Source organism: Palaemon carinicauda, chromosome 8 (assembly GCF_036898095.1).
Source record: "Palaemon carinicauda isolate YSFRI2023 chromosome 8, ASM3689809v2, whole genome shotgun sequence".
NCBI lineage: Eukaryota > Metazoa > Arthropoda > Malacostraca > Decapoda > Palaemonidae > Palaemon > Palaemon carinicauda.
In genome coordinates, this window is record NC_090732.1 from 11,883,154 (window position 1) to 11,908,203 (window position 25,050).

The 25,050-nt window shown below is 36.1% G+C and overlaps 2 protein-coding genes across 2 annotated transcripts in view; both read right to left on the reverse strand.

Moving 5' to 3' along the window:
• LOC137645655 (long-chain fatty acid transport protein 4-like) overlaps positions 1–8,463 on the reverse strand; it is a 129,108-nt gene extending 120,645 nt beyond the window's left edge. The window contains exon 1 of the mRNA XM_068378488.1: positions 8,160–8,463. The gene's annotated coding sequence lies outside the window, so the exon portion shown is untranslated. The remainder of the gene's footprint in view (positions 1–8,159) is intronic.
• Positions 8,464–9,620: 1,157 nt separating this feature from the next.
• LOC137644834 (complement C1q-like protein 4) overlaps positions 9,621–25,050 on the reverse strand; it is a 15,441-nt gene continuing 11 nt past the window's right edge. The window contains exons 1-5 of the mRNA XM_068377721.1: positions 24,925–25,050; positions 22,923–23,039; positions 10,934–11,009; positions 10,321–10,436; positions 9,621–9,959 (exon numbers count right to left, since the gene is read on the reverse strand). The exon at positions 24,925–25,050 is cut by the window's right edge and continues 11 nt beyond it. Coding sequence (XP_068233822.1) covers positions 9,758–9,959; positions 10,321–10,436; positions 10,934–11,009; positions 22,923–23,029 — 501 coding nt within the window. The 5' untranslated portion in view covers positions 23,030–23,039; positions 24,925–25,050 and the 3' untranslated portion in view covers positions 9,621–9,757. The remainder of the gene's footprint in view (positions 9,960–10,320; positions 10,437–10,933; positions 11,010–22,922; positions 23,040–24,924) is intronic.

The following is a 25,050-nucleotide window of genomic DNA, read 5'->3' on the forward strand; positions in this document are numbered from 1 at the left end:
GATTCATAATTCAATCAAAGATAAGCTGAATATTACACTCGTCCATCACCATCCACGAAAGTTGTAAAATAAATGGATATGTCATCCAAAAGTAGGGTGTACTTATAAAATAAATTAAGGAATGTCAGAAGATAACCAATAATCAACAAAAACACAAAGGGCAAAACTCTGTACACTCCTCTGAGGAATGCATTCTTCTTGACGTTTTCTTTCAGATAAGGCATTACCAACTGACATGAAAGAAGCAGTAAGCTAAAAACACCTGAACGAACATTTGCAATTCTCCTCTAAGGACCTAGTCATTAATTTTTTCAAGTATCTAATATCTCCAAGTAATGTCTTATGTTTTTTTAATGTCAAATACACACTTACTTGATACTGGTGAATGCTTCACACAACAAATTTTTGAGTTAGAGTAATATATCGTGTTAAGAGCAATTGACACAAAACCACATTGAGCTGTAGTTAGGATGGCCTTCATTTGCGAATATCAGACCAGTCTTATGTTGACCATCTTTTCCATTATCTTGCAGTGACAAGCTGTCACGGCAATTGACCAGTAATAAGATTCTAAAAATTTATTATATCCTGACTTTGAAAAAGCTAAAATAGTAGTCAGTTCCCAAATACTAGGATACTGTAGTTACAATTAAGCTATATCCTTTTCATAATATTGATGATAAATAGCTTGGGATTCATAGAAACATTCTTTATCATAACATATGGGATATCATCAGGGTCCCAAGAACTGCATCATTAAGTCTTTTTAAGGTGAATCAAATTATCTTTCACTAAATCTGAAATTATATAATTCAATCTTGTTAGCTTTAAAGTTGAGAATAATATGTCCTATTTTTGTCTCTTTGTATATTTGATTTGAAAGACATTAACAAAAGGCACAGCATTGGCACTACTTTTTACTGACTGTCTGTTTATACTTAAAATTAGAGGTGGCCTTGGAAAAAATTCACCTGTTCTCTTTCACAACTTTTTTCCACTCAACAGACTCAACAGATAGTGGGGTTCTATGTTTCACAGTAGTTTCATATTAATTTAAAGAAACAATTGTTGGTCATTTGGATATATTGTACATAATCCTCAGTTTCAAAGGGATATGTACCATTATTATCAAATCTATAAAATAACAGGACTCAAAGATTGGGTAAAAGAAAAACCTGAAAATATCTACACATGAGCCTGTTGAAACAGGGCTTACATTACAGTGCTACAATACTCTCACAATGGTTACTGGTGTTACTCTCACTATTGAATAAAGCTTAAAATAAAAAATAAAATTGCCTAATTGCATATGCTTTTAGTAATAGTTCAAGTGCAGGAGTATCATATCAATACTGTACTTATATTTTCAACACAAATCTCAGCAATGATAATAAATGTGATTGCTGCAAAAAAAATATTTGTACATACCTACAGCCTGAGTAACCACCCAAAACTAAAGTATTTTCAATTCATATTAAGGGATTGAAAAGTGATTCTTATCTCTCTGGCACTCCACTACAAGGTCTTTGATTAAAAACACTGTAAAGCAGGATGTTATCTTATCTGCTTGAACTCCATTGATGTTAGATAAAAAAACTCTAAATTGGTAGCTACCTTAACACAAATAAGTGATATACTGAAATACTGCATTCAAGATTAAAATAATGAAAGTCATCTAGCTACGGTGCTTGGTTTTATTCATACTTTAAAAAAATTATTTACCTTACCTCATAAAACTATAATCAAATTTACTAGAAATGTATTCCCTTTACTATTAGGAAGTCCTAATAATCTTTATAATATTCAGTGTATATAGTCTTCCTTATAGAAAAAAATGAAAAATCTAATAGAAATGTATACATTTTTAAAAGTAATTTGTATTTTTCCCAACTGATTTATAAAAGCCTGAGTTCTTTATGTTTTCAGCCAAGCTGAATAAGGCTGTTAAATCTTCAACAAGGTGGCAGTAGTTACTACTGAGTGTCGGGGAAGCCTTGCCCAACTGATAGGCCACTGAACCCTCCCTTTGACCTTCAGCCTACCACTTACAGGATAGTTGATGTAAGAAATATAACTTAAAAGATATGATTTTGTATGGTTAGGATATATACAAATTACTTTTTAAAAAATCTATTTGTTCCCCCTGATTAAAAACCCTTGTCCTTTAATAGGAGATTTATCCTTAGTATGGAGGAAATCCCTATAATCAAACTGGCTGGTTACTATCACGAGAAATGTCCAAGCACCTGGTCATGAAAATGTGACAGGTATTAGACTACTTAGGTCACTATAAGGAGCTAGTAGACATTCAAGGAAGATCCTCTTTCAATGGAATATATGTTGTGAGAATGTATGGTTATGAAAATATGTTGCTTACATCTGGCCATCCTACCCCTCGTCTTGGAGGATGGTGTTCTTGGGGAAGGCCTTTTTCACCCTACAAGAGCTGAGGAACAACCTCTGGTCTGAAGTGCTGAGTTCTCTTAAGGCAGCATCATAATACTCTCAAAGGACAGAGAACCAGGTTATCTCAATCTCTAGTCACATCTTAGAGAGAGGAGATGAAAGACAACTTGAACCTGTGGTAGTGGACAGCTTGGTTTTGGGTCTTTGCCACAGAATCCAGAAAGAAGGAGGCTGAGACTTCCTTCTATACATCGGAATGACTCGTGGCATAGGATATGCCATGAACTTCACCTACCCTTTTTGCCGAGACTAGGCCCAGAAGAAAGAGTCTTGAGTGCTAGATTCCTATCTGACACTCTCCATAATGGTTCATGCAGCAAATGCTCATGAGAGTTGATAACTCTCAAGCATGGACAAATCCCACAAAGAGGAAAGGTCCAAGAACTTCAGTCTGAAGACCTGGCTTAAGGCTGAGCAATAACCTTTCACAGCTGAGACTGAGAAGAGCTTCTCTGGCAAAAGTAAATGAGAATATCAGCAAAAAGTTGCAGAGAGGCTCCAACTGGAGAAGTATCCCGTCTACGACATCAATCATAGAAGGTGGCTCATTTTCTGTGGTAAACAACTGCAAAGGATATGAGTAGATATTCCGACAACTGTGCAGTGTCTCGCGAAAAGTCTTTTTCTCGGAGGTGATGCTGGATAGTCTCTACCCCTGAAGTGACAGGGAAGCCACCGAGTTATAGTACCTCTGCAGATGAGGATGACATAGGATGCTGGGCCATTGGATTTGTTCTACCAGTACCTCAATGAGAAGCATCAGTAGATCTGGAAATCATTAGGCTTGAGACAACCTGGGAGCCACTATGGTCAGTCTGAAGTTTGGGGTTAGCAATATTCTACTGATTACCCAATGTAACAGGCAGAAGAGAGGAAAGGTGTTGTGTCCAGGTGTTCAAGGGATGTTGGAAGGGATCTTTCATCACTGCTGAGATGTCTGGGACTGGACAAAAGAACACTGAAAGCTTCTTGTTCAGCTGAGTGGTAAACAAGTCAATCATCGGGGACCCCAAACATACAAGAAGCCTTTCAGTCATGCTGGGATGTAGGAACCACTCTGCTCCTACTACCTGTCCCTGATGGCCAAGAGCATCTGGTAGTACATTCCTCTTCCCTGGAATGTACCTCGATGACAGCTCTACCCAGTTGCCATATGCCCAAGTATGAACCTGCTTTGCCACCTTGCAGTGGTGGCAGAGACACAGTTCCTCCTTGCTTGTTGACGTGGGTAACTGCAGTCGTGACTGAGTGCCGTATCAAACTCTGTCGGAAAGTCTGCATAGCCCAGAGTACTGCCTGGATATCTCCGGACCACACTCCTGAGGTGATCTAGTTCCTCAGGTGTGCGCTTCAACCTTCTTTGGATCATTCTGTGAACAGCAGTATTTCCAGAGTTGGAAAGTCAAGTGGAACTTCCCTGGTAGAGTTCTTATCGTACACCCCCCCTCATAGATCGTATTTCACTTCTTGATCCACTGAGACCAGAAGGTGCGGGGAGTCGGTGGCTGATGACCAGTGTCACTTCAGACACAACTGAAGCAGTCTCTGGTAAAGGGGCCAATGAGGCACAAGATTCTCCAGCGATGAGAGTTGATCAAGAATACTTTACCATTGCCGAGCTTGAAGTTATTGATCAATCAGAAATGGTTGTATTATCTCTCTTGGGTGTGAGACTTAACTTCTGGCTGTTAATCAGGATCCATAAATTAAGGCAAAAGGAGAGAAGATTGTTCCAATCCTGGAGCAACTGTCTCCTTGATGACGACAGGATTAATCAATCATTGATATCACAGAAAGAAAGTCCCATTCAAGTGGGCCTAAGCCAAGACCAGCATGAACACTGCGAGTGATTGACAGTCCGAAGTACAATATAGTATAAGACTTACCGGTAACTAGGACACACCTCCCCTAAGGATGAAGCAAAGTTACTTTCTGTCTGATTTCACCAGAAACCATGTGTGTGTTACTTTACTTTTTGTGCTGTTTTCCTGTTCTTATCACACAAATGTAATATTATTCAGTCTGTAAAAAGCAAATAAGTATGGGTGACCGATATATTTTGGTTAATGGATATGTATCACGTGACGAGGATTCATACTGTAAAGTATCAAGAATTACACTAGCTCACTCTTACATGAGCTAGAATTCAAGTGAAATAACCATGGAAATATCTCACACAAATTTTACCACATTCTTTTCCATAATCTCTTTCCCTTCCGATGTGAGGACTAGAACTTTGGGTGAGTTCCGAGAATAAGTCAGGAACATCATTTGAGTGACAGGGGAGAACGAGAGCTGGAGAAAGTTAGGGGTATCTGTCCCATAGGATTTCCTTCATCCACTTCTCTGTGCTGTGTTGCTGAAACAATGCCCAATGGCTTGACAGGCATCCTCCCCATTTGCAGTAGTTGGAGGAGGGTATCACCAATCTCACCAAATCCTGCCTCCTCTCCTACCTCTAGGTGACTAGGTTGTGAATGAAACGGTGGAAACGTGGTCCCCGCCCTTTCTGGAGGTGGAAGATCATAGAGCCGCAGATTGTGATCTGGGCTTTGCCGTTGGATTCTTCAGTGCTGATTGACTAGGTTAGAATGAAGGAGACCTAGCAGCAGATAATCTGGAGAGTCCACAGCCTTTGAAAGTCACTGCTCTGTGGATCAGAGAGTCATGACTCTCCTTCATCCACTTGTCGAGGTTGTTATCTATGTCTTTCTGAGGGAAAAGCGCCAGTATGTCCAGAATTGAATGTGTTCCTGAAGTGGAGAGCTATGTCCTGTTCCCCCTAACTGGATGACTTCGCTGCAACTGCATCTCTTCTCTTTAAGATAAAAAGTAACCCATGGAAACACCTGTTCCTGTTTCTTCTCACGACATTACTTAGGAGACTCACCCGAGTCGTTATCTCTCTGCTTGGAATGGTCAATGGAGACAGAACTGTAAAAGCGTGAGGGGAATCCTGTGATTCGGACAAGTCTTGGTGTGTTGGTCGATCTTGCTAGTTAGACCCATGATGACATTGGGAAGGAATAGGTGATCGAACTTCGGATGAGTCAGGTTCACAAGGTGCTGAAGGGTCAGGTTTCCTCTCGCTCTTAATTCTCCCACAACGAGGTTTCTGGGAAGGTGACTTAACACTGGAAATCTTCCCAAGAGGTAAATAAGTATGGAGATCTGCCTTACAACTGATCACTCAGTACCGGATCATACGGGAATCAGGTGTGTTGAGTCGGAGCGCAGAGGTCTCATAAGATCATGGAGAATAAATGCGATGAGTCTTTGCCTTCAGAGAATTTTAACCAGACAATCTATTTTCAGGTAAACGTTCATGTGTGGGGTTCCTGTACATTTAGTATGAGGAAGTGATTGTGCACATGTTGGTGATCATGTGCGTATTGATGATCGTTCGCATGTCGGTGATTGTATGCACATTGGTGATCGGGTGAATATCAGTGATCATAAGTATGTAAGTGATCATGCACGCTTCAGTGATTGTATGCATGCCGGTGATTATGCTTGTGCTGGTAATCGTGCACATACAAGAGCTTGTGCATGCGCTGGTAATTGTGTGCTGTACCTTGTGACCGTGCTGGTGATCATGTGAGTGGAGAATTATGAAATTATAGCGTGTGAATAAACAAGTGCTGGTGATCATGATTGTGAAGGTGATTATGATTGAGGGGAGATGAGCATTGAAGCGATCTTGACCGTGGAGGCGATCGTGGATGTTGCTATGGGGATCATAGATGTCTGGGTAATCATTCTCATGGAGCTTGGTTTCATCAAGCGTGGTTTCATGGAGACTGAGGACCATGAGCAGCCTTCCTCACAATTGCATGTAGGGAAATTACTCTTTGATTTTGAAAGCCAGAAAAATTATTGAAGAAATCAACAATCTCAGGAGAACTTGTCAGAGCAGCTTATAAAAATCCTGGTCATCTAGAAGTTCATGAAAGTGGAGAAGGGGTAAAAGAGGCATTGTGGGAACGTCCATGAACAGGAGAAGAATGAAGGCTACGCCTGCATCCTGACCAACAGCACTTGTGTCACATCTCAGGCAAAAGTTAGCACTAGAGGCCAGGGCATGAGCCCTAGAGCCTTGTACCTCCTATGCTGATCCTCCCACGAAACCATGTAAACAAAAGGTATGGGTTGAGAGGAGGAAAGAAAAATATATAAAAGTTTCCTCAACAAAAACATGACTGATAAAAGGTGTCCCACCTAGAGAAAGGTTCACCCCCTATACTAATTGATTTACACAGTCGTCCAAAATACTTGAGAGAATTGCTAGATATTGAGTGGCCAACTAATCGTGTCGACAGGAGAATAGTTGCAGTTGGTTTAAACTGTTGGAACCTAGATATATGTCTACTTTAGGCTCCAGAGCCATTAAATATGCAGCCCCGAGACTATACAATAAGTCCCCACGAGACATCCGAATGATTGAAGACAATAAGGCTTTCAAGAAGAAAATGAAGACTTTCTTATTCCACGAGATGTATCACAGTGATGATTCAACAGTAAATGAGCAATACGTGATATAAAACGTTGATACTCTGAATGAACACAATATAACGACAGTAGGGGTCCTATAAAGAGTGGGGATCCCCTGCTGTATGGGACTGGAAAAGCAGCCATCAAAGTAAAGTAAAGCCATACACTTTCCATAGCTTTATTCCTCTGTTTGCCAAATCTTTCCCACTACACGAGACCACAGCTTACACTCATTACATGGGAAAACCTGCACACAGAGGTGTCCCCAGGAAAATGCACAAAGAGCATGGAGATCGATAGATACGTCCAACATAAATTTCCACATGCCTGATCTTCCTTACCAGGACACTTCTCCTGGCTAGTACAGTGGCAATGTGTTCGCCCAGTATTTGCATGGCGGCAGATGGATCCCCACCTGGGATCGTGAGTTTAAGCTGTTTACTGGGGAGGCCACTGCTGAGGTTGGACACCACAGTGGGGGTTGGGCTTACCGGGCCGGCATTCTGGTGAGCATCTATTTTGATGAAACTGGAACTGAAACTCAACACCTTTAACTTCCGCACACTGATGGTCTTAGAAGAAGAAGAAAAAAAAAAAAAAAAAAAAAAAAAAAAGTCTTACACTCACAATCAGATTCAAAGGGAAAGATCCGACAGAGAAAGCAGAGTAATGAAGAGCACAATAGGCCTACATGTCATCTACCAATGTGGCTGTAGACCAAAGTGACTTGGGTTTGTACTATACTATAACTCTACCTTTAGCTCAGTTAGGAAGACACGCTACTGGATCCTAGTCAACTTCTAGTCACTAACTAGCTACCTTGTTCAAGATTCAATGGGAGTATGGCTTCACAGACAATATTGCTGATTAAAAACACGAAAGGTTTGCATTTGCATAGAAAATAGTTGAGCAAACTCTAAGTCATGTGGGGTTAGGCTACATCTAACCTAACATGGTTAAATTAGTTAATTTAATTTATAATAGGTATTAATTGAAAATATTAGTTGTACTATAAAGCTGATATGGGTTTAACCATACATTATCCACACAGATTAAAAATTAACGTCTACGGAACATCCGTAGTTCAAAGCAGGCTACTTAAGAGACACCACAAGTCACGCCCATGGCCAACCGTCGTTAAAGAAACACTCAATTAAAAGAATTAACCTTTTGACAAGCAAAATCCACTTCTTTGTACAAACCTTTAATGTACTTCTCTTAAGGCAAAATCAATTTGAACATAAAACAATGACGTCGTGATATAAATTTCGAAGATATCATTTGCACCGTAGTTGTCTGTTTACATCGTCAGCTGATTGACGACGAATCAGCTGATCATCTTGATGTCTTCTGATTGCTGGTTCTCCATCATAGATATTATATGGTTCCTTAGCCTGTATCCAATCAACCTGTATCACTGTCAAGGGATCATCTAAAATTCTAAATGAACACAGCACTACAACAACATGTTCTCACGACTATACTGTACTACAGTATTCTTGTTCTGGAATATGAGTCACACAAATTCTGAAACAGATTTCTTTTCAATAGTTGCGTTTTTTTCTTTTACTTTTTATAGTTATTTTATTTGTACATAGCTAGATAGCTACATAACTTTACTTTTAGGAAGACATTTAATAAAAAATATCAGATAATGGCAACTTAATGGAGGTTAAATATATATGAATATACAATATGCAGAGAAAAGTGGCTAAACACACACAGACACAGACACACCCATATATATATATATATATATATATATATATATATATATATATATATATATATATATATATATATATATATATATATATATATATATATATATATATATATATATAAAGAGAGAGAGAGAGAGAGAGATAGAGAGAGAGAGAGAGAGAGAGAGAGAGAGAGAGAGAGAGAGAGAGAGAGAGAGAGAGAGAGAGAGAGAGAGAGAGAGAATAAAAACGCCTGTTATTCTTTAACTAACAACAGCTTTCTATTGGCAATTTTACAACTAATTTCAATTATAAATCTTTTTAAGTTGCTCATAATTTTTTTTTTTTTTTTTTTTTTTTTTTTTTTTTTTTTTTTTTTTTTTTTTTTTTTTTTTTTTTTTTTTACAGTATATCAGAGTTCCTGTTTGGCCCACGGAGTTGAATTTTGAGCTTAGTATCAAATAAAGATGAAAGCCAAGATTTAGCAGTATTTTCATGGTTTATGAAATCTTTTTTTTTTCAATAATAATGAAATTAAAAATTCTGTCACTTGGTTCCTGAATTGTTCAGCGATTCTTTATTTAATTTTTTGTTCAATTTCAGTTATATTAATATTTTGAACAAAGTATTTTAAATAAAAAAAAAATAGTTTGCTGACAGTAGGCGTTGTTCACAACAGGCTGCAGTTATTAATTTGAGCTCCTCACATAAAGTTTTGTACTCCATTTATTATTATTCCTACAACTTATTCCACATAATGCTCTTATCATTCCTTTATTGCCTTTTATAAATCTTGTTTGCTATTCTTTTACGTCGTGAACATTTCATGACATGGTCTTGATAATCCTTTACCTTGTGCGTGTGTATTACATCATGTTCTCGTTATTCATTCACATCGTTGACCAGAATTATGGATTTGTCATTAAAGTGATGTTTTGATATATTAAAATTTAATTATAAATTGATAAGACAGGTGGGGGTACATCAGCAGGTTCAGAATCAAGCGGATATGAATACCAAGATTTGCCATTGTTAATGAGCTCAAAAAAAAAAAGAAAAAAAATATATATGCAATAAAACAAAATTCTAACATGCACTTAAAATTCTTCAATCAAAAATCCAGTGAATGTTGTATAAGCCTCGTTGAAGGGATGCTCATAGATGGATCCTTGCTGCAGTTCGAGGTGCACCTTTTCACCTTTATTGAGGAAGAGTACAGCTGAATTTGATCCCTGTTGGTAGTCGTTCTTACCGCCATATGCAGTCACTTGAAACTCTGTTCCTTTCATGAGAGCCAGTCTTTCGGAGTAGAGAGAGAATTTATTAGTGATATGCTATCATTGTATGGAAATCATTATGGTTTCCTGGGAATCAAGTGAGAGATTACTGTCACAGATTTTCAAATATTGGAAAAATAACATGACTGGTGTCACCTGATGAATACTGTCATCTTTTCAAAAAAGGTTTAAAGGTAAAAATACTAAGCAAAATGGTTTTCAGATGAAATCAAACACTAGCAACTGCAATTAAAGCAAAAGTATATCCTAAAAATATTTCAAACCGATGCAATCATACAATAAATTTCAAACCAATTTGAGTCATTCTGAAGTTGCAACAACCTTAGATTGTTAACTATTATTTCGTTTCAAAATTTACTTACGTGAAGTCACCGTTTTCAGGAGAGACACCGTGGAAAGTGAAGAAGTATGCCCCACTACACGGGGCTTCAAAGTCGTTGGTTCGTTGTGACCATCCTCCTACGTTAGTTAATATATCCTGTGAAAGTAAACACATCAATTTAGAATTGACAATACAAATTCAAATCTATGCTTTATTAGTTTTACATTTTGAGCAATGGAAGCCGATGACGTATAAATTGAAGGACGTTTGTTGACAATTAAACTACTATGGTCCCAGAAAGTACAGATACGCACCCCATAACTTTATTTTAATAGTCTTGAGCATTTTGTAAGATTGATAATTAGTTGGGGGAGGTTACATTATCATAGATAGCTTGCAAATAAATAGAGAATTCTGAAAAAAAAACTTTATTCAATAGAGAAAACTATGATGCAGGAAACTAAAGTTAGTAAAGAATTCACAAATATGTATAGGCCTAAACCGAAAACTTTCCGTTCGTAGGTTTTAAAGTCTGACGTCATAAGCCCAGGTTTGTGAATTAAATTTAGTCAGAGAAACCATTTTTTTTTTCATAAAAATCTAACTAAATAATTAAATTAAGTGAGATTTAGAATGACAATTTTGATTATTACCTGGAAAGCCACTTTTCCAAGGTTTCTCACACTTCTTGTATCTGCTTTCCGGACTGTGAATCCTCCTCTGCATTTGCTGTTGAAAAAAAAAATGGATAATCAGAAATTATCAAACGAGACAAAATGCCCAGTTCTCTCTTTCTCTCACTCTTTCTTGTTATCATCGTAAGATCACAAGTTTAGTCTGAAGTTTGGGTACAGTTATGTAATGGAGATGATAATAGAGATAAACATTTCTATGATCGTGGATCACTCTTGAACTTACATTTATTAAGTATGGTATACGAATATAGTTATTTAAGAGTTGAGTATAGGGTTAAATATGTGAAAAAATGGTAAAATACTCTCTCTCTCTCTCTCTCTCTCTCTCTCCTCTCTCTCTCTCTCTCTCTCTCTCTCTCTCTCTCTCTCTCTCTCTCTCTCTCTCAAGATTTCACGGTCCAATGCTGTTTTAATTTCTAATTTCCTTTGCAATGCTGAAATTAAATTGATAAAAGTAGATTGTTTTGCATTATTTGATTCGTAATGCTTTTATGAGTAGGTCTATCGCAACTGCCAACTCGTTCCCAATCTAAGTATGACTCGTACCTGTAAAGTTAATTGATATTGTATGTGTTATTTTAAATCATTTTTTTTGGCAAGTTAGCAAAAGCCTTATCCTGCCTTGATTGCCAGCGATGGCAATATCCCAACTGTGGAACCAATATGCCAAGAGATGTGTATAGGGATTAACACGTAGAATAAGAAGAGCTGGTGTGGTGTGCCCAGATTGTGTTATTGCTGCTGCTATAACCAACAACACTAAAGATGTTACCAGGTATATTAAAAAGGCCCTTGAAATTAGAAGTAAAAGAATGTAAGTTGTGCTGTCTGTGAAGAAGGTCACTAATGATAATGGCACTTCTGCAGATTGCATCGCCTACTACACTTCTTCTAGTAGTGTGCCCACAATTACAGTGTTGTTGAGAGAGCAACGAGGAACCTGGAATACAGCCCCAGATACAACAGCAGACAGTGAGTGGGCTGAATCGAGTATTATTCATTCCATTATTATAATGTGTGGCTGCAGATTATAATAATAATAATAATAATAATAATAATAATAATAATAATAATAATAATAATAATAATAATAATAATAATAATAATATTCAACTATAAATACAAAATTAATTATAAATAATAAAAATATAAAGTTATAAATAATATTCTTATTGTAGACAGCAATGATGAAGATCAGTTGTAAATAAATATTATATATAATATAAACTTGTCATCACATAAATATGTGCAATGTAAAATAATGTGTATATAGGCTTATAATAGCGATTTTTTACATGTAAACTGTGTTAATGAATTATGTAACCGTAATGCCAATTATGGTTCACCACATACGGACACCCCCTAACAGCAAAGCTACCAATTACTCTTGGGTACGACTATTTGGGTACGAGTCGCCCAAACTCACTAGGTACGAGTCGCCTGGTTACGACTTGACTCGCTACGAAATAATAGGAGATTTGGGAACTAGAGAATATAGTCGACTATTGAAAAGGTTTTAGAAATATACAAGATAAATAAGACTTAAGATACCGGTGAGTATCAGAAAAGAGAACAATATTTCCAGCTTGTGAAAAGAAACGAACTAAACATGTGGCATTCATGACATCACTACGTAAATATTGGAAGTTTTGTTTAAAATTCCAGACGTTACATAAGCGTTTGGATCCTACATCTTTCCAAGTATTACAAATATGCAGGTTGAAGTTGAAGATTAGATAATTCGTGTTACTCACCCAGTAGGTAGGTTGGGCAGTTTAGTCAAGATGCCAGCCACCCGTTGAGATACTGTTAAAAATCCTTTAAGAATTAGGTGGGCAGTTTAATGGTGGATCTTTCTCTTGGTCTGGCACAGTTCTTACATATTCTCTTTCCTCACACATGTCAAAAATATTCATTTCAGATTCACTAATGCGGTTAATTATCGTAACTGGTCAGTTCAATGGCTATTCATCCACTAGTTAGGTTACTATAGAGACAGCCTAGAGGGTCTATCTGAAATCAAATTTTCTTTACTCTTTACTGTCATAGCCTCTGTATACGACCTTCTACTATAAGTACACTTTTCTGTCAATTTGTTTGTCCTCTTCTTTTTTTTTCTTTTTTTTTCTTTTTTTAAAGTGTTGTTCCTTCTAGAAGTGGTTAACTTAGCAGGTACTTTGCCTTCTATGGAATGTCGTCTCCGCCATGTTAACCCGTTGCGTTTGACATTATCAAAAAGTATGTGGATAATCAAAATCTTTCTTTGTATGTAGTTAAGTTCATACTACTATGATTATTATTATTTTAAAATCTGCTTTTGATTGTTGTATCTATCTATTTGGATTTCACTATTTTACCGTGGAAATATCAATAACAACCCTAGTCCAATGCTTTAAGACAATGCCAATGCCGTTTAACGTATTGCACTCTTAGAGGACAACTTGGCAATATTAGATACCTTGCAGTTATCTCCAGACAGTTTCTGAAACATCACATTCATCAAAGCTAGTCAAGAAATTAACAAATTTAAATCATGGTGCTTTTCCTAGAGCAAGGGAGATGACAGTGTACATTGGGATTAAGTGCCCTGCTTCTCAAAAGTCTTACACTGAACATGGATGTTACGAGATTCAAGTTATGGTTTGTGGTTGGTAGAGCAACTTTTAATTGCGTTCCAGCTACAGCAATTCTTACATGTTATTTTCAACAAATTTCTTACCAATGTGGTGAAGGTAAAGGAAGAGGATAGAAATGCCCCATCTTTGTTTTTGGTGTTTTCAATGCTCACCAAAGGAAATGGTGGAATAACGATTTTCCTCCTGTTCTCATGGGTTGAGTATCATAATAGGACACAATTCTTCTTCGCTCAAGGGGTCAACTACTGCATTGTAATTGTTTAGTGCTTACTTTCCTCTTGGTAAGGGTATAAGAGACCCTTAAGCTATGTTAAGCAGCTCTTCTTGGAGAAGGACACTCCAAAATCAAACCATTGCTATCTAGTCTTGGGTAGTGCCATAGCCTCTGTACCATGGTCTTCCACTGCCTTGGGGTAGAGTTGTCTTGCTTGAGGGTACACTCGGGCACACTATTCTATCTTATTTATCTTCCTTTTTAAAAGTTATTATATATTAAATATATATTTAGTCTAGTTGCTGTTCTTGAAATATCTCATCTTACTTGTTCATTACTTCTCGTAATTTATTTCTCGTTTCCTTTCCTCACTGGGCTATTTTCCCGTGCTGAAGCCCTTGGGCATCTTGCTTTTCCAAGTAATTGTAGCTTAGCTAATAATAATAATAATAATAATAATAATAATAATAATAATAATAATAATAATAAAATCTATGGCGTGGTGACATAGGGTTTGAAATCATCGATCCGTAAACGATTGAAATAAAAAAAATAAATAAATAAAGTTTGCCGTTTTCTATTAAGTTCGATTTTGATGATTAATTCCCGCCCTTTTAGATATCGATCACCAATAAAAGTAATTTAAATCCATTAATGGTTTTGAGAAATCTTATTAACACAGAAAGTCATACAACTAAGATACACAGAAAAGATGAAAACGCACCATTTCTCTAAAATCAGTTTTCTATGGTAAATATCAATGCCATAACTAAGTAAAATCATGATAGAAAATTATCAAAGCTCAGTTTATTATATATTTTAATTACTAATTATCATACATTTCGATGGCATTGTTGACAAGACACTGGGAGGTTTTGAAACTTTAGCTGTTGGGAGTTCATAGTTGTGTTGTCTTACGCACACGACCTTGGATATCTGGCTTTACTGGACCAACAAGTCGCAGACTCGTAGCCGAGGGTTGTGAGTAAATTGTGAAATCGATGTAGTTTATTTCGTTTCTTTTACATTAATTACTAATATAAATATCACTGTTTCTGAGTAGCTAACAATAAAACTAAAGATGTGTAAATTGTTCATTTAGATAGTTTATGTTTATGAAGAAATCTTAATGCACGGGATACTCTAACCATATTGTAAATATTGTCATTGTAAAATATGCAATTTAAGTTTTTTAATAAAAAGATAAAAAAATATATAATTATTACTATTGCAATGCTGGTGATATTCCGTTTGAACCGCTGGGTTTTCTTATTACTCCGTCCACACTGAAGTGATCAAGGGTCGTCATTATTATTATTATTATTATTATTATTATTATTATTATTATTATTATTATTATTATTATTATTATTATTATTATTATTATTACAAGCTACGCTACAACCCTAGTTGGATAAACAGTATAGTATTTATGCCCAAGGGCTCCAACAGGGAAAAATAGCCTAATGAGGAAAGGAAACAAGGAGTTAAATAAACTACAAGAAAAGTAATGAACAATAGAAATAAAGTATTTTAAGAACAGTATCAACATTAAAATATATCTTTCATATATAAACTATTAAAAAGTAACTAATTAAGAGGAAGAAAAATAAGATAGAAGTGTGTGCGCCCGAATGTACCCTCAAGCAAGAGAACTCTATCACAAGACAGTATAACACCATAGTACAGAGGCTATGGCACTACCCTTGACTAGAGAACAATGGTTTGATTTTACAATGTTCTTCTCCTAGAAGAGCTGCTTACCATGGTAGACTGTTTGTTTGTTACTTTACTTCAAAGGCTGCTTTTCTGGTCCCATATTGCAGCGGAACCTTACTCTCTACAGGAACTTTGCGTTCAGTGACTACTTTCCTCTTGGTAAGGGTAGAGGAGACTCTTAAGCTATGGTAAGCAGCTGTTCTAGGAGAAGGACACTCCAAAATTAAACCATTGTTCTCTAGTCGTGGGTAGTGCCCTAGCCTCTGAATCCATGGTCTTCCATTTTCTTGGGTTAGAGTTCTCTTTCTTTAGGGTACATTCGGGCACACTATTCTATCTAATTTCCCCCTACTAAACTATATAAGAATAATGCTAGTTTACTTGCCTTTCCTATATCCTTATTGTTCAACCGTTGTATTGCCTCTGCCATTTATCCTGACATTTTAAAAATAGCATGCGTTACTGTGCTACATAAGTCTGGTGATAAATCGGATGTCAATAACTATAGACCAATAAGTTGCCTTCCCTTATTGAATAAAATTTTTGAAAAATTATTGTACAATCGACTCTACTCTTTCTTTACTAGATGTAATATCTTTTCTTCCTGTCAGTATGGCTTTCTGCGTGGCGTTAGTACAAGTGATGCTGTAAATGACCTTCTTGAAAATATCTACAATGCGATGAATAAAAATGAATACCTTGGTGCGGTCTTTTTAGATTTGAGTAAAGCCTTTGACACAGTGTCTCATGATGTGCTGCTTAAAAAGCTCGAACATTATGGAATACGTGGAAATGCATTACTCTTACTAAAATCCTACTTAACGAGTCGTAAACAATTTGTGACCCTCGATGGCCATCTCTCAGAGGTTATGGATGTCAAAATAGGTGTTCCCCAGGGATCAGTCCTAGGACCGTTATTTTTCCTCGCCTATATCAATGATCTACCTCGATCAGTAGGTAGGTTAAGCTCCATACTCTTTGCCGATGACACTACGCTTCACTTTAGACATAAAAATATCTACTCCCTCTGTGATACACTAACCAATGATTTAACTCATGTAAAAAACTGGCTACTAGCAAATAAGTTAACCTTAAATGAAAGAAAGACATACTTCATAATCTTTTCTCTACGAAGAGTTCCTGATAACATAAGGGTTTCTATAGGAAATCACACTCTGGATCAGAAGTCCAGTGGTAAATTTTTAGGGATAATTCTTGATAATAAACTAACTTTCTGTGAGCATGTAAATATGACAGTTAATAAAATTGCCAAAGTAATGGGTATCATATATAGATTAAAAGAGTATTTCCCCTTATATATTATAAAACAATTGTATCACTCGTTAGTATCTCCTCACCTAAATTACTGCACTACGGCGTGGGGGAGTAGTAGTAGAAATGTCTTGCAACCATTAATTGTAATTCAAAAAAGACTGGTAAGAATCATAAGCTCCAGTGATTACTTAGCTCATACATCGCCACTTTTCCGGTCTCTCTCGATATTGAAGCTGGAAGACAATTATAAGCTCTCCTTAATGAATATGATGTTCCAAACACTTATTTTGAACAAATTTCCAGATTTAAGACGAAAAATAATTCAGGAACAATCAGTTCATCCATATGGAACAAGAAATTCAAACTTAACTCTCCCTTTCATACGTATTAATAGATGCGAGCAATCGTATCTATACCAAGGTATTAAACTTTGGAATACTCTGCCCGCTTATCTAAAGGCACTGCTTAGCGTTCGGTCTTTTAAGAAATCATATACAAATCTCCTGTTATCTGGGTATTAAGCTTTATTAATAAATATTTATACTTGCCTACCTAACCACAACGCAAGTATGTTTCATTGTTTAGAATATTTTTTTATTTGTAAAACTAGTTCTTTTACTGGGTTTTTTGCTTAATATCTACAATTTTTTCAATGTATATACCATTAGCTTTCATATACCATCTTTCCTTATCATATAAATATGCATTTCCATTTGTTTTTAGGCTAAGATTCTCATTTATATGTATCTATTTGTATACATATGATTATGTATATGTATGCGTACATTTTGTATATCTATATCCATATTTACTTTATTTTTTATTTTTACTTAATTGATGATATTATTTTGTTGTATTATTGCCCGAAGAGCTCTGCTCCACATGGGCTTGGACTGAGTCTTTTTTTCTTTTTGTAAATCTTTGAATGTAAATATTTTTTGTCCAATAAACATTATTATTATTATTATTATTATTATTATTAAAGTTTTTATTGTTTATATAGGAAATATTCGTTTTAATTTTGTTCCTGTTTTTAAAATACTTAATTTTTCCTTGTTTCCTTTCCTCACTGGGCTATTTTCCCTGTTGGGGACCCTGGGCTTATGGCATCCTGCTTTTTCAACTAGGGTTGTAGCTTAGCAAGTAATAATAATAATAAAAATATCGTATGAATTCTTATCCTATGTTGCACGTTCATTACTAAATCTACATTATCGAAGCATATAAAAAGAAAGTTCCTTCTTTGTTAGCAACTTTATGTACATAAACTAGAGCGATTTACTTAAAAATTTCAGGAGAGATGCACTATGACACACAATAGACCCCATTACAAATTTGGACCTCATATGGTCAAGGTCACAGTGACCCGAAATATCAGAATAGATTTTTTACTAAACTCGGTCAAATATTATCCGATTTACTTGAAATCAATATCAGCATATTCCCTTTCCTGTGCCAAAAAATATAGTTCTCTTTATCAAAATAGTGAAAATCCATAGTTTTGAAGATTGGCATGTTCAAAGTTCAAAGGGGTCATATTTTCAAGGTCACCGAATTCCATAGGACCATTACTCTCAAAAGAGAAGGCTACAGATACACACTCGGTTAATATTGTGGATAGATAGAAGATCACATACGGGCTTTAAAAATGACACAATGACCTTTGACCTTCTATGACCTTGAAAAGCCAAATTCAACATCACCTGATTTCAGCATGTTCAGTTTCACACTCGTTTCCGATTGTAGGCTACCGTTTGGGGTAACCCCCTTTCACAAGGGTATGAATACTCCCTCTCCCCTGAGTGTGACAGTATATACACACACACACACACACACACACACACACACACACACACACACACATATTGATTTTCAACCTCTTGATGACTTCTTCAACATTTCTAATGATAATTTTGAAAGTGTCGGTGTAACGGTTTCTATACCAAACTCGCCTCATAAAACAGTAATCTTAGGTATCTACAGACGTCCAGGAGGTAACGGAAATATGTTTTTCGACTCGTTAGAGGAGGTGCTAAGAAATCCAGGTATCTCCCCTATGAATACAATTGTCACTGGGGACTTTAACATCTGCTTAATGAGGGAAGGGGAGAGCGAGACCACCCGCAGACTGATTAACACAATGCGATCTTTTGACTTTCGCCCGTCAATAACTAGACCAACAAGAGTCGGCTCGAATGACTCGCTGTCTTGTATCGACCATATCTGGGCAAATAATAATCTTGTTGGTAATAGTGGGATATTCTTAGCAGATATCACAGATCATTTCCCAATTTTCTGTAGTCTATTAATGCCTATATTAAACAACGTAGACAACAAAATAAAAATTCAATTCAGAGATATGAGCGAAGTGAATGACAGGAAATTCACGGAACTCCTGAGGGGGAAAGACTGGACCGAATATGGTCAAGCCTCATTAGATCCTCACCTGGGGGCGGCCTCTTTTACGGATGAAATAGACAGCTTTTTCAATGAATGCTTTCCTTTAAAAACAAAATATGTAAGTGTTAAAAGATTGGTGAATAAGTGGCTCTCCAAAGGGCTACTGAAATCAATTAACATTAAACATAATTTATATCGAAGAATGAAATTGGGTGCTTATAGTGCCCAACGCTATAGAAACTATTGTAATATGTTGCTTACATTAATTCGCGTGGCAAAGAAAAAATATTTTGATAGTACTTTTTATCAACTCCGAAATGATGCTAAAAAATCCTGGGATCTCATAAATTCGTCCCTTAGGCCTGGAAAGAAAAAGCGCACTTCGCTAAGAAAACTCATTGGTCGTAACGGCGAAACTATTACTGACAGCCAACAGATTGCAAATGCTTTTAATCTTCATTTCTCTACAATTGGTATTACTCTCCGAGATGCCCTGCCTCAAAATAATCAGTTAGATTTTCATTCCTATTTGACTCCTTCAAATCAGCACTCTATTTATTTGACCCCATCTTCTCCACTTGAAGTAATCAACATTATAAAAAAACTAAAGAACAAAAAAGCAAATATTCATTCTCCCCCTACTAAACTATATAAGAATAATGCTAGTTTACTTGCCTTTCCTATATCCTTATTGTTCAACCGTTGTATTGCCTCTGGCATTTATCCTGACATTTTAAAAATAGCATGCGTTACTGTGCTACATAAGTCTGGTGATAAATCGGATGTCAATAACTATAGACCAATAAGTTGCCTTCCCTTATTGAATAAAATTTTTGAAAAATTATTGTACAATCGACTCTACTCTTTCTTTACTAGATGTAATATCTTTTCTTCCTGTCAGTATGGCTTTCTGCGTGGCGTTAGTACAAGTGATGCTGTAAATGACCTTCTTGAAAATATCTACAATGCGATGAATAAAAATGAATACCTTGGTGCGGTCTTTATAGATTTGAGTAAAGCCTTTGACACAGTGTCTCATGATGTGCTGCTTAAAAAGCTCGAACATTATGGAATACGTGGAAATGCATTACTCTTACTAAAATCCTACTTAACGAGTCGTAAACAATTTGTGACCCTCGATGGCCATCTCTCAGAGGTTATGGATGTCAAAATAGGTGTTCCCCAGGGATCAGTCCTAGGACCGTTATTTTTCCTCGCCTATATCAATGATCTACCTCGATCAGTAGGTAGGTTAAGCTCCATACTCTTTGCCGATGACACTACGCTTCACTTTAGACATAAAAATATCTACTCCCTCTGTGATACACTAACCAATGATTTAACTCATGTAAAAAACTGGCTACTAGCAAATAAGTTAACCTTAAATGAAAGAAAGACATACTTCATAATCTTTTCTCTACGAAGAGTTCCTGATAACATAAGGGTTTCTATAGGAAATCACACTCTGGATCAGAAGTCCAGTGGTAAATTTTTAGGGATAATTCTTGATAATAAACTAACTTTCTGTGAGCATGTAAATATGACAGTTAATAAAATTGCCAAAGTAATGGGTATCATATATAGATTAAAAGAGTATTTCCCCTTATATATTATAAAACAATTGTATCACTCGTTAGTATCTCCTCACCTAAATTACTGCAATACGGCGTGGGGGAGTAGTAGTAGAAATGTCTTGCAACCATTAATTGTAATTCAAAAAAGACTGGTAAGAATCATAAGCTCCAGTGATTACTTAGCTCATACATCGCCACTTTTCCGGTCTCTCTCGATATTGAAGCTGGAAGACAATTATAAGCTCTCCTTAATGAATATGATGTTCCAAACACTTATTTTGAACAAATTTCCAGATTTAAGACGAAAAATAATTCAGGAACAATCAGTTCATCCATATGGAACAAGAAATTCAAACTTAACTCTCCCTTTCATACGTATTAATAGATGCGAGCAATCGTATCTATACCAAGGTATTAAACTTTGGAATACTCTGCCCGCTTATCTAAAGGCACTGCTTAGCGTTCGGTCTTTTAAGAAATCATATACAAATCTCCTGTTATCTGGGTATTAAGCTTTATTAATAAATATTTACACTTGCCTACCTAACCACAACGCAAGTATGTTTCATTGTTTAGAATATTTTTTTATTTGTAAAACTAGTTCTTTTACTGAGTTTTTTGCTTAATATCTACAATTTTTTCAATGTATATACCATTAGCTTTCATATACCATCTTTCCTTATCATATAAATATGCATTTCCATTTGTTTTTAGGCTAAGATTCTCATTTATATGTATCTATTTGTATACATATGATTATGTATATGTATGCGTACATTTTGTATATCTATATCCATATTTACTTTATTTTTTATTTTTACTTACTTGATGATATTATTTTGTTGTATTATTGCCCGAAGAGCTCTGCTCCACATGGGCTTGGACTGAGTCTTTTTTTCTTTTTGTAAATCTTTGAATGTAAATATTTTTTGTCCAATAAACATTATTATTATGTATATGTATGTGTGTGTGTGTGGAGAGAGAGAGAGAGAGAGAGAGAGAGAGAGAGAGAGAGAGAGAGAGAGAGAGAGAGAGAGAGAGAGAGAGAGAGCCACTTGCTCTTTATTATATAATAGTGGAGATAATTTAATCTTATATTATTACGGAATTTTTATTTATTTAATTCACATCTATTTAATAATTATCAACCATTCTAAGTTTAATGTCATATGAATAATTGAAATACTACATGAATGAATGTAAATATGTGTAGCCTACATATGCATAACACAAATGTACTACCATTACGAAATGCTTATTTAAACTTAAAGGAAGTTCACCTAATACATAAACAAAATAATAATTTTCAATTAGTTATTTATTGGGTATATTAAACAAAGGTTGCTGACCGTAACTGTGAAACAGGAACTTGCTGTTATTAGCATTAGATTTACGTACAAGTATTTAACGATACGTAACGGTATGAACTTGAACGCCGAAGGTATCTCTCTCTCTCTCTCTCTCTCTCTCTCTCTCTCTCTCTCTCTCTCTCTCTCTCTCTCTCTCTCTCTCTCTCTCTCTATATATATATATATATATATATATATATATATATATATAGATAGATAGATAGATAGATAGATAGATAGGTACAGATATAAAATTTGTGTAGGCCTCCAGTATATCAAATAAGCCACAAATAGGCTTACCATTTAATAACGAAACCGCTATACAACGGGATCACTAAACTATAGAGAAATTCCTTTTATGATTAATACTTCTCCACGTGCAGAAGCAATTATCATATAAGAAATATCCCTATGGGTCTGTGATCAAAGGATATTTGTGGCTTATTAGAAAAAAATAAATAAACTAGCGTTAGCCTGGTTATAAAAGTATCATTTACATATACAGTATACCGTATATAGCCCTATATATAATAAAAAATTGTCATTTCCCTAACAAAGAGTAGCCTATTCCAGTGTGCGAACTAGACACATGTAACTACAAAATTCATAGCTCAACTTCCGTATCATTTAGTGAACGCCATGTGTTTAGGTATGCTTATTTTCACAAGAATTGTTTACACAATCGTAAAATACATAAACATTATGCATCATATTCCCATTAATGTTACATATTTACCCGGATGAATTGGAAAATAAAACGTAGTAATTATTGCAACTTACTTATTGGGAGGAGGGGCCGCTGCGAGTTGCACATTCTGAGCTGTACCTGACCCCGCAAAATAGATCACCACTACCGCGCATAAGAGCCAGCTCACAGCATTCGCCATTCTGACGTAACTGAAAATGAGATAGGAAAACCAATGGAACCGTTGTTGTTACTACCTGCACACTACAAAGGAAACCGGCTATTTCAAACCTTGCTCCAGATCGGATAACACGTTAGGGCATCATAGCCCCAGGCTCTAGGTTACATTCCGGGGCTTTCTATACCCGTCTACCGTTCGGTCACTCGGTGACTGAGCGCTGTGGCCACGGTCGGGTCTCTGCACTCATAGTGCGACATTTTTAGTGATATGTCTTGAAAATTAATACAACCTCAATTTACGTTATTATTATACATAGTATACAGTAATCATAAATCAGCACTTTTGGGCTATAGCCTACATTCGAAGAATATAACAATGTAAATAATTACAGTAGACTACCTACTGTTATTGACGGGATAAATTTGCATACTGTTGAGTTTAAATACTCCTCACAAGAAGAATATAATATGCACATGGTTTTCCATGAATATTCAGAGGAATTGAAAGAAGTAAAACTTATAATTTCAATTGATCTACTGCTGTTCTGCTCAAGCTCGATATTTCCTTGTAGTGTCTGCAACGCAACCTCACCATCCTTGTGAGTAAAGGATTGAGGGGGGGGGTGGTCATCAAAAGCCATTGCCTGGCCCTCCCTGGTCCTAGCTCGGTTGGCGAGGGTGCTGATTATATGTATGTATATGGCCAGTCTCTAGGGCATTGTTCTGCTAGTTAGGACACTGTCCCTTGCCTTGCCTATAGCAAGACACGGACTCTCGCACTAAGGCAGCCTCTAATAGTGATAGTGCATGATTGAGAATAGAATGTGTAATAAAATTGCAAAAACACTAATAATTACACAAATAGCAATTGTTATTTTGGCGGGATGGTCTATAATGGCAGAGCAATGTCCTAAAAATACTATAGGCAAGGCATGCCATAATTTCACCTGTGTGCTGAGTCAATTTCTACCAGGTTTACGGATAAATAGTTGTAGCATTTATTTCTTTTTAAAATAGTTATAATAGGACCTACCATTGTTCTTTTTAATAGGAAACTATTATGTCCTTTAAACCATACCATCTTCTCGTGTACGGTGTTCTGTTTCTTTGTTTTTAATATAAACACAGTTTTGGATAGGACTAAAGATAATAGTGTCTGGTTTCAGTGCCAATTTCATCAGAATAGATGCTCATCAGAACGTCAGCCGGACAAGACAACCCCCATTGTGTAGCCCAGGACCCACACTCAGTGGGTCCTGGTGGAGCCCAACCCCATAAGTGGCCTCCCCTATAAACAGCTTAAACTCACAGTCCCGGGCAGGGATCGATCTGCTGTCATGCGAATGCTAAACGAACACGTTACCACTACTGTAAAATTTTGTAGCTGTAACAAAATTTAAAAAATTAATCAAACTGACAACAAAGCAAACACATTGAAGACTTGAAATTTTATATCTCTGATTGTATGGCCTTCCAAAAGGATACCGAAGTTTTTGGCATTTCTATGAACATTAAACATATAGCCTATGCATTGACCTTTTTACATATTTATGTAACATTCGTTGCTTGACGTTCATTTCTTTACTGATAAGATCTATTTTTCGTGATTCATTACTCAGGATGCTTATGAATGTCGAATTCATCCCATATTTTATATAATGGTTAACACCTCGTTTTCCCAGTACTGAGTTTATGTAAGGGCAGTTTGTTTTTGTGTCATATCCTGAAGAGTGGTGTGATTTTGATAAAAATTTTAGTAAACAAATGAGAAATTCAATTTTAAGGCCTACTTTTCTCAGACTGATACACAATAAATGCTGTTAATTGATTAAACTGTAGGCCTATTCGGCTTCCAGAAAAAAAATTAATTTGAAATCAACTTCTCCGGAAAGAAATTATCGAGGTACTTTGACTTACCTTAGCGAGTCACGGATCGTCTTCTGAGAATATGAGCTCTTCAGGTACCTGCTCCCTTGTTTAAATAGCTGTTGGAACCTTGTATTGGGCGGGGGTTACTGCCCACTCTGCCACCCGTCGAACGAG